At 36.8% G+C, this 13,530-nt stretch overlaps 1 protein-coding gene across 1 annotated transcript; it reads left to right on the top strand.

The window, feature by feature from the left end:
- Positions 1–4,225: 4,225 nt before the first annotated feature.
- On the top strand, positions 4,226–11,167 carry LOC131360831 (vitellogenin-like). Its single transcript, XM_058401618.1, has 27 exons — positions 4,226–4,277; positions 4,396–4,416; positions 4,506–4,657; positions 4,745–4,996; positions 5,076–5,237; positions 5,326–5,474; positions 5,589–5,739; positions 5,856–6,013; positions 6,095–6,260; positions 6,343–6,468; positions 6,682–6,900; positions 6,987–7,204; positions 7,292–7,389; positions 7,496–7,620; positions 7,716–7,817; positions 7,914–8,045; positions 8,243–8,429; positions 8,516–8,618; positions 8,710–8,895; positions 9,044–9,300; positions 9,387–9,694; positions 9,923–9,967; positions 10,065–10,130; positions 10,221–10,424; positions 10,525–10,676; positions 10,764–10,902; positions 10,983–11,167. Exons 1-27 carry the CDS (start codon positions 4,238–4,240, stop codon positions 11,115–11,117), a joined length of 4,053 nt encoding a protein of 1,350 aa, XP_058257601.1. The 5' UTR covers positions 4,226–4,237; the 3' UTR covers positions 11,118–11,167.
- The last annotated feature ends 2,363 nt before the right edge of the window (positions 11,168–13,530 follow it).

Genomic DNA, 13,530 nt, shown 5'->3' with positions numbered 1-13,530 from the left:
AGGTTAACTTGCTCCCCTATCATGTCAGGTCAGAGCCAATGTCCATATGCAAGTTCTGATAGTCTTTAAATAATAAAAACAATTGTACATTTTATAACATACATGTTGAATGTTATTTTTTTCACTTAATACAAACAAACAAATGTCTGAATTAATTATGTAAGCATATTAATTTGATTTCTTAATTCATCATTTTCCTAAGTTTTTGTAAGTATTCAAATACATACATATATATAAGTCAGTATGTATGCTAAAAATATATTTAAAAATATATACGTAAAAATAAAAACTTTTAATTTAGCAAAAATCTGGATTGTATCAGAATCAGAATCAGTTTTATTTACCAGATGTGCACAGACACACAAGGAATTTGTTTGCTCTTGGTACATTGTTTAGTGTTCACTATGTCCGTTATGAGCTTGACAGTCTCTGACTAACTTCACACTGCCTTCCACCTCTATGCAGGCATCTCACTTTTTCCCATACCTCCACACTGAGGTGTTGCGGTTGTGGAATAATCCTTATTCTGCCTGACTGTTTTCCTCAGCCACTGCTGACTATTCAGCCATTGTGGACCTTGATGAACATGGGTATTCGGCAATGCCTAGGGTTGAAGAGACACTCGCAGGTTATCTCTACCCTTCATGGAGAAAGTCGGCATTCCACTGAGGCCCTGTTGGGCCACATTGGCCTTATAGGGAAGGCCTACAATCTCATAGGTTAAGCCGTTGCAGTGCTTGCAAAGTAGATGGCCCATGCCTGGCCTGCTGAGGCTGGAAAAGAAGGTAAAAATCCCTCCATGTAAAATCTGGGTGGCTGGCCAGCGCTTAAGGGCTAGTGGGCCAGAAAGGAGTCCTAGCACCTGAGGCCTAGGGTTCTCTGGGATGCCGTTTTAAGGCCATTTCTACTGCTGCCTACCTGAACATCTGCTAGTCAGTGCACTCAAAACAGTCCTGAAGTCACAAATTCCACTAGTGATGAGCAGTAATTAGAAACAAGCAGAGAGTTCTTGCACTATTCCATGTTTATGTAGATACACACACCACCACAAAGACACAGCAGTCTCTAAACTCTCGCCGTGTGGTCCACTGAAGTCAGCTGTAGTGCAATTTATTGTCCAGGGAGCACATAATGTGAACCTTGAAAAGTGAGGCTAAATAATAGCACCATTTTGATCCGGAGTGGCCAAAACAAGTTAGCCGGGCCACCATCTTGGATCATCATCATGGTGAAACCTTGTATGCTCTGCTTTTCATTGGTACTTCTTCAGTGGTACAGATGTGGTGCCTTACAATGACAGTCTCATCCAGTATATTGGAAGTGACGAATGGCCATGCTTCCATTAGCTTCTTAACAACTCCTGCTGGTTGTTGGAATCCCCCTGGGAGGAGGACATGTTACAAGGGGCACTGGTTTTATGCACTGAATTACTAGTTCAGGTGGTATGGCACAATACTACTGTCACTACTGAATCTAGCTATAGGTTATTGTTTGTTAACTCTGGTTGTTCCTGATGGTGTATAAATGAATGATTCTGATACCCTTGTCCTGCAGGGAGTCTATAGCTGTTGTTAGCTACATCCAGCACTGCTGCAGTCTTCATGATAAAATCCAACCCCAAGAGAATGGGAACGGTCAGAAGGGCATCATCCATGATGTACGTGTTTGCTGTCCAGCTAGTTCTGTTCTGCACATACTGTATCTGAGTCTTGGTCATGGAGACATGCACTCTGCACCCTGTGGCCTGTGGTCTTTTTTGATTCTTGGTGTTAATCTAAGAAGAGTCTGTGAAGCTATGCAATCCATATTTTTGCTAATTTCAAAGTTTTTATTTATTCTTATATTGTGTAAAAAAAATTACATTTCTGTTAGACTTGTGTCTTGCACTAACATGTATTACAATTGCATTTTCTGTTTGTATAATGCAATTTGTATTAGCATTTGTATAATCTGTTTACATTTATATCTGTTTACATCTAAACTATCTGTTTATATCTTCATTTATATCTATTCACACTTTGTTTTTGTATTATCTGTTCACACTGTGTGTACTACATCAGTTTACATCATAAGATTTTTTTTTAATTTTTTTTCATATTTCTTAGAAATAAGTGTTCTTGATATTGGTGATTAAGCATAAAGTTTATCATATGTTCATGTTCAGCAATTAATAAGAATTATTAATTATAATTATTAGAAATATCAGTTTAGTGTTTATTTTCTATTTTGTGTTAAACATGTTTTTGCAACAATACATTATGCATAACTTTGTTTTAATTTGCCATTTTAGAATTCTTGACTTTTATGTCAAAAGAAAATGTATACTTACTTTGTTCAGCAGGAAAAAGGTCTATATCTAATGCTGTTTGTATAAGGCATTGCCCATTAAAGTGATCAAATGAGGCATTCAGCTCTGGGAAATACAGAAACTCAACCAGTGGGCAACATTCTTTTGTGTGTGTGTTTTTTTTTTCTATTTTCAATATTCATGTTGGGAATACTTGATGAATACATAGACACTACCAGTCAAAAGTTTTGACACACCTTTTAATTCAGTGTTTTTTGTTTAGGGATTTATTTTCTACATTCTAGAGCAATACTGGAGATTTCAAAACTATGAAATAACACACATGGACTTCAGTAATCCATATGTAATGACAACAAAAACAGTCAGTTGTTATTTTAAGACACGAAGGTCAGGTGTTCTGGAATAGTTCTTGCAAGAACAGTATTGTCAAGTGCATTTGCAAAACCCATCAAGCACCATGATGAAACTGGCTCACATGAAGACCATCCCAGTAAAGCAAGACCAAAACTGACCTCTGCTGCAGAGGAGAAGTTCATTTAGAGTGACCAGCCTCAGAAATCACCAATTAACAGCACCTCAGATTAGAGGCGTTATGAAGGCTTTACAGAGCGTCAGTAGCAGACATATCTCAATATCAACTGTTCAAAGGACATTATTGTGGATTTCGGCCGCCTTCAGCATTGTTTTACAATGTAGAAAGAAATAAACATCAGGAAAGACCATGGGATTAGAAGGTGTGTCCAAACTTTTGACTGGTAGTGTATGAATTACTTTTAGCAGGCTATAAGAGAGGATATAGTGAACAAAAAAAGCAAAGAGAATTATCTATAAAAAGAAAAAAAATATTTCTTTAATTTTATTTTTTGGCAGAGTTGAGATGATTAAATTAATGATTCACTTAACGTTAAATACTGTTAAATATCATCAAAGCCTCAAATCTCTCCTTTGGGTACATGCAAAAAAATATCTTTTATTAAATTTTTCATTATGGCTAAGATGCATGCATTTACATGTGTACATGAGTGATGTCCTCATGGAAAGCTAGCAAATCATTCATTACCTTTTTAATGGGCTAATTGGTAGAAAAATTTGTTATAATAAATGAAAATGATTAAATCAATTCTGTTTGAATTTGAAGAAAATTGTGCCTTCTGGTGGAAAAAAACCTGATTAGGCAACTGTATAAATGTTTAACTGAACAGGGCAGTGGTGCGGTTCAGGTCATGCTATTCTAGTTATGAGGTTCAGGTCACTCTACTCCACTATTCCTTTTGTAATATGTGTTCTAAATATTCCAAATTATCAAAATAACATTATAACTTTGTACTCAGAATAACCTTGTGCTCAAATGTTTAAAAAATTATATAGTTAAATTTATAGCAGTTAACTTAATGTTGGAATAAAATGTTAATATTACAATATAATATATACAATATACAATATAATATTACACTATGAGGGTGATGGTAGAGACTGACTGTTGGGTGGATTCATTAACTATGGATCTGCAGTTAGTGTATCTCAAAATCAAGTGTTTATTATTTAATATTGTATACAGTATGCTGAGGAAAGCTGCGAGTTACACAATTTATTTTCAAACAAATATTCACTATAATTGATTGAGATGACTTTGTATCTATTGATTAAGGTATTCTTTTATTTAAAAAAAAATGCAATTTTAAGAAAAACAAAAAATTAACAAAACCAAAAAAAAGTACTGGAACTTATTTCTGGACATTGGTTCTGGCTCAACATGACAGAAGGGTAAGTTAACCTGACCCAGAATGATTACTTTCTATCAGCTATCAAATCATATCTAGTCTACGGTATATCAGACGAGTTAATAATCTACCAAAGGTAAAACTTAATCAGCAAATTTCACACAATAAAAACACGGGTTCTTGGTGGATTCATTACAAACCATCAGCCATGAGAGCAGTTGTGCTTGCCTTGACTGTGGCCCTTGTGGGTAAGCCATTGTTTTTCTTATAATTTGCCAAAAAAATTAATAAATTCAAATACTTAAAGATATCACAACAGTTTAGAATATGACTATAGTAAAAACATTTATTCCTATTTCCATTTAGCAAGTCATCAAGTTACCCTTGGTAAGTAGTAATTTCTAAGAATGCTTTAAAATAGTAGGGACACATTGGTACTTTATTTCATAGTAATTTACTGTAAAATATTTCGTAAGTTCCAGAGTTTGCTGCAGGTAAGACCTATGTATACAAATACGAGGGTTTGCTCTTGGGAGGTCTGCCTCAGGAGGGTCTGGCCAAGGCTGGTGTAAAAATCAGCAGCAAGGTTCGCATCAGTGCTGTAGCACAGAATACCTTCCTCCTTAAGGTAAATATATTCTTTCTTGGATGGAAGGTGTTAACAAGCCAGGCATACACAGACTGAAACTAAATGTTGCAATTCTTTTACCCACAGCTCTTGGACCCTCAGCTCTTCGAGTACACTGGTATCTGGCCTCAGGATGCTTTTAAACCTGCTGCAAAGCTCACCTCAGCACTAAATGCTCAGCTTGTCATTCCCATCAAATATGAGTATGCTAACGGTGTGGTAGGTAAAATATTTGCCCCTGCTGGAGTCTCTGCTACTGTTCTGAATCTGCACAGAGGTATCCTCAACATCCTTCAGCTCAACCTCAAGAACACACAGAATGTGTATGAGCTGCATGAGGTAAACATGAGTGATAATCATCATCGGTGGTGTTCATTTCTGACCTGACATGTTAGCTAAATCTATTTCATTCTCAAAGGCTGGAACTCAGGGAGTCTGCAAGACCCACTACATGATCAGTGAGGATGTAAAGACCCATCAGATTGCTGTGAGAAAGTCCAAAGACCTGACCAACTGCCATGAAAGAGTTATGAAAGATATTGGTTTAGCTTACACTGAAACCTGTGATGAATGCCAGCAGGTAATTTCTAAAGCTATGAATCCTGTGTGTCTTTGCAAGGGTACAGTAACACTTTCTGTAACTTCTTAATGTAATTTCCTCATCACAGAGGCTTAAGAGTCTGACTGGGACTGCAACATTCAGGTACATCATGAAGCCCACTGATACAGGAGCTCTGGTCTCTGAGGCTACAGTTGAAGAGGTTCATCAGTTCTCACTCTTAAACACACAAACTGGAGCAGCTCAAATGAGAACCAAGTATGATCTATACACTGTTATTTATGTCATGGCACAGCAATTATGAAATATAATTCCATAATTCATATATTTATACTCTTGAATTCAATAATACTGTGATAATTATCATTTCAGGCAAATGCTGACTTTACAGGAAGTGCAGAACGCCCCCATTGCTCCCCATTCAGGTGAATACTTGAGCCGTGGATCCCTGCGGTATGAATTTGCTACTGAGATTCTTCAAACCCCCATTCAACTTCTGAAGATCAATAATGCACAGGCCCAGGTATGCTTATTAGGTTAGATTTAAGCAATATTAGATATATTAGAGCAAGACTATATCTGACTTACAGAATAGAACTTGTTTTATTTTATTATACTTTCTTGTTTATTATCTTACAGATTGTAGAGGTCTTGCAGCATCTGGTTACAAATAACATGGTTATGGCTCATGAGGACGCTCCTCTGAAGTTTGTCCAACTTGTCCAGCTCATGCGTGTAGCTACTTTGGAGAATATTGAAGCCATCTGGGCTCAGTACAAGACCAAACCTCTTCACAGGTGAGGTTATATGAATATAACCATAAAAGTAAAGTTTAAAGTAAAGTTTTATTTGATTTTCTAAAATCCTTTTTGTGGCAGGCGGTGGATTTTGGATGCACTTCCTGTTGTGGGTACAACAGTAGCTTTGAGATTCATCAAGGCGAAGTTTCAAGCTGATGAGTTTGCTGTCCATGAATTCACTCAGACCCTTCTAGTTGCTTTGCACATGGCCACCGCTAATCAAGATGCTATCCACCTCACTGCTGTGAGTGGAAAATGTTCATGTAAAGTATTTAATGTCCAGAAGAACTATTATAAATTATTTTAATCTTCTCCTCATTAAACAGAATCTGGCTTCAAACCCCAAAGTCAAGAAAAATCCAGTGCTGCGTAAAGTTATCATGCTCGGCTATGGTTCCATGATTGCCAAATACTGTGCTGAAGTTCCTTCATGTTCTGCTGATCATTTGAGGGTAAATTTGTCTGTTCATTTCCATTTGTTTAAACAATTTTTTTTTTGCAATATTACGATACTCTTCTAACAGGTCTCACTCTTTTTCAAATATTTTCCTTGGTCTCAGACAAGAATACAAAAAAAGAGTATAGTTAAAGTTATAGAAGAATTGTTCATATGATAAGTATAATGAGTGAACACTAAATTTCTGCATCTAAACTTTCATTATTAGCCAATCCATGAAAGTGCTGCTGAGGCTATTTCCAAGGGTGATCACCGTGAACTCACACTGGCTCTTAAAGTTATGGGCAATGCTGGACATCCTGCCAGCCTTAAAACCATCATGAAACTCCTGCCTGGATTTGGAAACGCTGCTGCTGCCGTTTCCCTGAGGGTCCAGATTGATGCCATCCTGGCTCTTAGGAACATTGCCAAGAAGGAACCAAAGATGGTTAGTATGTGATGATGTCTGAACACAAGAGATGTTAAAAATGATCCTGTTCCAGAAGTTTAAATCACACAATTTATTTGTTTCAGGTTCAGCCAGTGGCACTGCAACTTTTCATGGACAAGGCTCTCCATCCTGAACTGCGCATGGTTGCTTGTATTGTGCTCTTCGAGACCAAACCATCAGTAGCCCTTATGGCCACACTTGGTGGTGCTTTGGAGAAGGAGACCAACATGCATGTTGTCAGTTTTGTTTATTCTCATATCAAGTCTCTGACCAGAAGCATGGCTCCTGATTATATGCATGTGTAAGAATATATTTTATTATATTACAGCACCATTACTTCAGAACAGCAAACCTAGTCCAAAGATAATAATTTTCACTGATTTTGCAGGGCTGCTGCAGCAAATGTTGCCTTCAGGATGTTGAGCCCCAAACTGGACAGACTGAGTTTCTATTTTAGCAGAGCCATCCATTTCGATCTCTACATCTGTATGTTTCAATATTGATTCATAATTGTATAAAATGTGCATGTTTCAGAAAGAAAACAAAAAACCAGTTCTTCCATTACAGTTGTTTGTTCATTTTCTGTTCAAAGCTCCTTTCATGGTTGGTGCTGCTGGTAGTGCTTATATGATCAATGATGCTGCCACCATCTTGCCCAGAGCCATAATAACTAAAGCACGAGCCTACTTGGCTGGAGCTGCTGCTGATGTTCTTGAGGTAAAAATATGCCTTTCAATTTAATATTTTTCAATTAATTAAGATTATACTTTTTCTATAACTGGAACTGCCATTTATTAATTTCTTTCAACCAGGTTGGTGTGAGAACTGAAGGACTCCAGGAAGCTCTGCAGAAGACTCCTGCAGCAGAAGAAAATGCTGATCACATCACTAAAATAAAGCGCACCTTTAAGGCAGTGAGTTATCTTTAACATTGATTTTATTCTTTTATCATCAGGATTGAACTATAACATTATTTATACTATATGCCTTTCCTCTCTTTGTACTCCAAGCTGATGGACTGGAATTCTTTTCCAACAAATCAACCACTGGCCTCCATCTTTGTCAAAGTTCTTGGACAGGAAGTTGCTTTTGCAAACATTGACAAAACCTTCATCAAAGTCATCATCGAACAAGCAGCACAGGTATTTTCATATTTCGATCATTTAATTTAATATACTTTCCAAATTTTTTGATATTTAAGCATTGGAAACACTATCAGAGCATACACATATTTTACTCAACTAAAAATATAATTAGTACAAGCTATAGTCTGAACAACCCTGAAAATAACTGCAAAAACTAATAATAAAAAATCTAAATTCTTGTAATAAATCTACAGCTTGCCACTGGACCACAAGGTCGTGAACTGCTGAAAGAGGCTGTTAAGGCGTTGCAGAAAGGTATTGCCTTCCAGTATGCCAAGCCCCTGCTGGCAGCTGAGGTGCGTCGTATTCTGCCTAGTTCTCTTGGTGTACCAATGGAGCTTGGTTATTACACTGCTGCTGTTGCTACTGCAGCTCTCAATGGTACGGTTTTCTACTTATTTTTAACCTACAAATGTCAAGCATGTAAATGTATTCATCTGTCTGACAGAATGATTTCTTACATTCAGTTCAGGGAACTATTACTCCTTCTTTACCTGAGGATCCAGAGACACTCTCTCTTGATCAGTTGATGAAGACTGATTTCCAGTTGCAGGCTGAGGCCAGACCAAGGTACACTTTCAAAATGACAATTTACAAACAGAATTTTTCAATAGAACTGGGAAAATTATATGACATTACAGGAACCTTCTTCTGCTTTCAGCGTTGCCCTCCAGACATTTGCTGTAATTGGAGTGAACACTGCCTTGATTCAGGCTGCTGTTATGGCCAGAGGAAAGATACAAACTGTTATACCATCAAAAGTGGACATAAGAGCTGACCTTCCAAAGGGCAATGTAAAGCTGGAGGTTCTGCCTGCTGCTGTTCCTGATCAAATTGCTGCTGTCAGGTAAGAGAATGACAACGGATCATTTCAATCTGAGTATAAAAATAAAAATTAGGATTCATATAAAAGAAGAAACAAAAATGCAAACAAACAAACAAAACAAAAAAGACACTACCAACAACAAAAATCTAATTCTCTGTGGTTTCCTCAGCTTTGAGACCGTTGCTGTGTCCAGAAACACTGAGGACCTCCCCAATGAGAGAGTCATGTCTCTGGCTCCTCCAGCATCCTCTGATGCTGCACAATGGTTGATTCCTGCTTCATTTCAGAAGACCTTGTGTGGTGTTTGTCCTTATATTCAAATCAAAGGATGTGTTGAGATTGCCTCCCAGAATGCTGGCTTTATGGCATCAAATCCTCTGTATTATATTATTGGACAACACTCAGCTAAAATTTCAGTGGCAAGAGGTAATTAAAGAATTCAAAATCTTTGACTGTAGTTGAATTCATACAAGTTTAAAGACATTAAAGAAATACTGTTTTTTATGCTTCAGGTGATGGTCCTGCCCTTGAAAGACTGGAGCTTGAGGTACAAGTTGGCCCTAAGGCAGCTGAGAAGCTTATGAAAGAAATCAGCCTTGTTGATGTTGAAAATCCTGAAGAAAGTACCATCCTGTTGAAACTGAGAGAAATTCTGGAGGGTGGACAGAGGAATAGCAGCTCCAGCTCAAAGAGCTCCTCATCCTCTGGCAGCAGCAGCAAGAGTGTTAGCAACAGTAGGAGTAGCAGCAGCAGTAGGAGTAGCAGGAACAGCAGGCGTACTAGCAGCAGTAGGAGTTCTTCCAGTGCTCGTGTGTCTAAGGTATGACTTCATCAAATCACTGTTGTAGATAGGAGGCCTTATACTTAATCCACTATATTCACTGAACAGATAAATGTATAACATCCAGCTGTAATGTTTACAGCATTCATGTGCAAAGTTTAAAACAATATTAACATTAATAACAACAATAATAAGTGAGAAGCAGGAATTCAAAAGCATGTAATCATTTCATATGATTTTCATTACTTATTTAATGATTCTACCTAGAATACTAGTTCATATGGTCAGTTCCAGAAGTTCCATAAGGATCAGGTAAATCCCAAAGAATCCTTTTAACTTCTGATCTTTTTAATACTTCTTGGAGGTAAATATTAATATTAATTCTTATGCTTATTAATATTTGTTTTAGTACTTGTCCCCTCAGGCTATGTCGAAAGCCAGCAGTGCATCCAGCATTGAGGCCATACAGAGACAGGTAAAATGACATATGGCATTAATAGTTAGACATCTTAATAAACACCCAAAACATTTTTTAAATGTCAAAGTTCCATGTTTACAATTTCAGGCTAAATTTCTTGGAGATACTGTTCCTCCTGCTTTTGCCATCATCGCTCGTGCCATTAGAGCTGACCGCAAGCTGGGATACCAGATTGCTGCTTACTTGGACAAGCCCACTTCAAGAGTACAGGTTGTGTTTGCCTCCATCTCTGAACATGACAAATGGAAGATCTGTGCTGATGCTATTCTACCAAGCAAGCATAAAGTCGCTGTAAGTTGCTACAGAAGTTTCTTAAGAGAAGAGTTTTCAAACACTTTCATTATATGAAATCTGTTTCATTATTTACATTGAGTATGGACTCTCCTATTAGGCCAGGTTTGCTATTGGTGAGCAATGCCAGGAATATTCTGTAACTGTCAAGGCTGAAACCGGTCTGCATGAGACACATCCTGCTGCTCGTTTGGAATGGGACTGGAACAGAGAACCAAGAATCCTAACTATTGTTATCCCCTATGTCAAAAGGTACCGCGTCAAGATCAGAGCAGCAAATCAATTGCAGTCTGCCAAGTCATTTTACAAATAAAATTACTCTCTTTGTTCTACCAACAGGGCAATGGAGTACATACCCTATGTTGCTCCCCTCACTGGAGTTAATGCTGATAGAGCTAATAATAATGAAAGGGAGATCAAACTTATTTTTGCTCTACCCACCCAAAAGTCTCTCAACATCCAATTGCGAACTCCAAAGGTGAGAAGGATTATTAAGTCTTTGCACAATTTGATACTTGTAACTAAATATTTAACACGTTAATGTATTTTTTCTTCCAGATGACACTGTCAAAGCTTGCCATGCCTCTTCCTATTGCCCTGCCCATTGAACAGGATGGAAGCATTCCAGCTCTCAAGAATTTTGACATTCAGGCCATTGTTGAGAAATGGCTAAATGATGTTCGAACAAACTGACTTATTTGATGATAAATATGGAAATTAATTAATGAAATAAAGAGCATCCAAAAGGCAAAAATGTATTTTCAGGTGTATTTTTTTTTTTACATATGTATGGTATGGTTAAAGGTGCTTACTTTATTATTTTAGCATACTTAATATACAATAAACATAAAAATCTCATGTTAAGTCTCTTGATCTCAAACCCAAATATCTTAAACTAATTAGAAAACAAAATGAAATGTATCGTTCTTGCTGTTCCAATACTATGGTGAGGACTGGGTTAATAAATATAGCTAAATAAGCTACTTAGTGATGCTATGGTACTGTTCTTGTGTTTGTTCAAAAATAGCAAACAGTAAAACACATGGTAGCACAAATAATTTTTGTATTTTCACATTTCACCCAAGTGTATCTGTGTCATCTTTAATGATACAATCCTTGTAAAAAAAAAAAATGTTGTTGAACAGTTTTACAACTGAAAAATGGAAAATCTATAATCTCCAATGGCAGCACAGCAGCATAGCAGTTTTTATGAAGCCCAAGGAAAAAGGAAAAGTGTGACAATGATTACATTGTTCTGTGACAAACATGTCCTGAATAAATTTACTGAATGACAGGGGAAGACATCATGGACATTCCGATGACAACAGGTAGCATAATGCAATGTAAAGCACTGGTGAAAAATCTGGGAGAGCAACTGAAAGAACTACCATGGTATGTCAGTTCTGATGAATTGGTTAATATGCGTTTTTATGACCGATGCGTTTTATTTACCTCTAAAAGCACAGACATGGCAAAGACTGCTGAATTATAAGCTTGTTTCAGTTACCATGGGACATTTGTTTTATTTCTGTGGTCAAACAAAGTGAAACATTTCCTTTTACCGAATTACTGCAAAATTAATTACCAGTCTGTGCATAGAAAGATTTTATCTGTGAGAGTGATTACTTCAGAGACTATGCTTATAGCACAGCTTATTTTGTTCATAGCTGGAGAAGGCAGATGTGGAACTTCTTTTTGCACTCAGACATAAAATGGGTCAGCAGATGTAAATGCTTGGCAAGATTTTCATAAATCTGACTCTTTTCCTTTAATCTTTAAGGCAAGTCTAATTTACTTTAATCATAAAAAAAAGTTAACAGTTAAACAGATTAAAAAGTTAAAAAAGTTAACAGTTATTTACTCAGTTAAGCTAAATCAAATGTAATCCATAATCCAGAGTTCATTTTAATTCTAATCTTTACTTATTTTGATTTACATATATTAATCTCACTTATCTTAATCCGTGCTTAAGCAATATAATTATGAGTTATAAGCTATGGCAAAAGTTAACCATCTAACTAGGAGTAGTTTATAATAGTATATATTTAATGACCACATCTAATGTCCATGTTTCTAGCAAATTCGAGAAAGGAAAACAGGTCAGAAAGGTTGGTCAACACGGTCTAGACAGATAGCTAGGAACAGAGTGAGCATAGGAGAGATGAAGGCCATAACAGTCTGCAGAGACGACAACAATAAGATATAAGACTCATATGACAGTATGAGGGTGCAAAACAACCGGATGTAAAATTAGAAGTAAAATTCATATACACTATACACACATTATGCAGAAGTACGGTGTAGGTGGACATCACAGAGTGAATAGAAGCTGAAGAGATACGATGCTTATGTAGGCCCGTAAGCTGTGTATAAAAAAAAAAAAGAACCATTCTAGTGGCTGGTAATAACTAAAATAAGTGAGGAAAACACCAAAATACCGAATTTACTGTATAAAGATGACAGAGAGTGAATGACAGTCAAGCACAGAGGTGGTGAAACTAGGGCCTGATACGGGGTAGTGCATGAAGTAAAAATTTAGTTCTTAGAAAATTCTTAGTGTCCTAAGTAATTGCCAGGCAACCACAATGAGCCTCACAAAAACAAGTACACATTATAATGTAGGTTATAAGTGTAATAAAAACTAAATGTTTTTGGTTTTAAATGAGTTTCTGAAGGTATAACTAGTAAGGCCTAAAGTTCAGCAACTACTAACACGTGTTAAATTAAAACCGTAACACGTAGGCCTTTTACATGCCTGCAGATAGCATGTCACATGATTTTCAGCTATAGATGAAGGTTAAAGAAAGGGGGGTTGTTTTTTGATAGGGAGAAAAATTAGTTAACGTCAAAACAATCCCAAAATAGATGAAACCAGTAAGGCTGGGTAACTGGGCCAGAATGTATATATACTGGGGTATTTGTGCAGGGGCCTGACACTGTGTGTTTGAGTGACATTTGGTGTTATTTTTGTTAAGGATTGTCGTGATTAAAATAATGCCAGTTGCTTCTTCTCATCCAAGCCTGAAGAAAATTTCTTTATTTTATTTTTATGGATTAGTGACGTTTTTGGAAGTATTTGGAAATAATAGGTCATTGGAGAAGACTT

This window comes from Hemibagrus wyckioides, linkage group LG10, assembly GCF_019097595.1.
Source record: "Hemibagrus wyckioides isolate EC202008001 linkage group LG10, SWU_Hwy_1.0, whole genome shotgun sequence".
NCBI classification, from domain to species: Eukaryota; Metazoa; Chordata; class Actinopteri; order Siluriformes; family Bagridae; genus Hemibagrus; species Hemibagrus wyckioides.
The sequence above is the reverse complement of the archived record's forward strand: the minus strand, read 5'-3'. Positions and strand labels throughout refer to the sequence as shown.

What these genes read in the sequence shown, in the direction of transcription:
- LOC131360831 (XM_058401618.1), top strand. Translation starts at nt 4,238, where the DNA reads ATGAGAGCAGTTGTGCTTGCCTTGACTGTGGCCCTTGTGG. An exon ending in AAGTCATCAAGTTACCCTTG is followed by an intron (nt 4,417 to 4,505) that starts GTAAGTAGTAAT and finishes ATATTTCGTAAG; the next exon opens with TTCCAGAGTTTGCTGCAGGT. An exon ending in CCTGTGATGAATGCCAGCAG is followed by an intron (nt 5,238 to 5,325) that starts GTAATTTCTAAA and finishes TCCTCATCACAG; the next exon opens with AGGCTTAAGAGTCTGACTGG.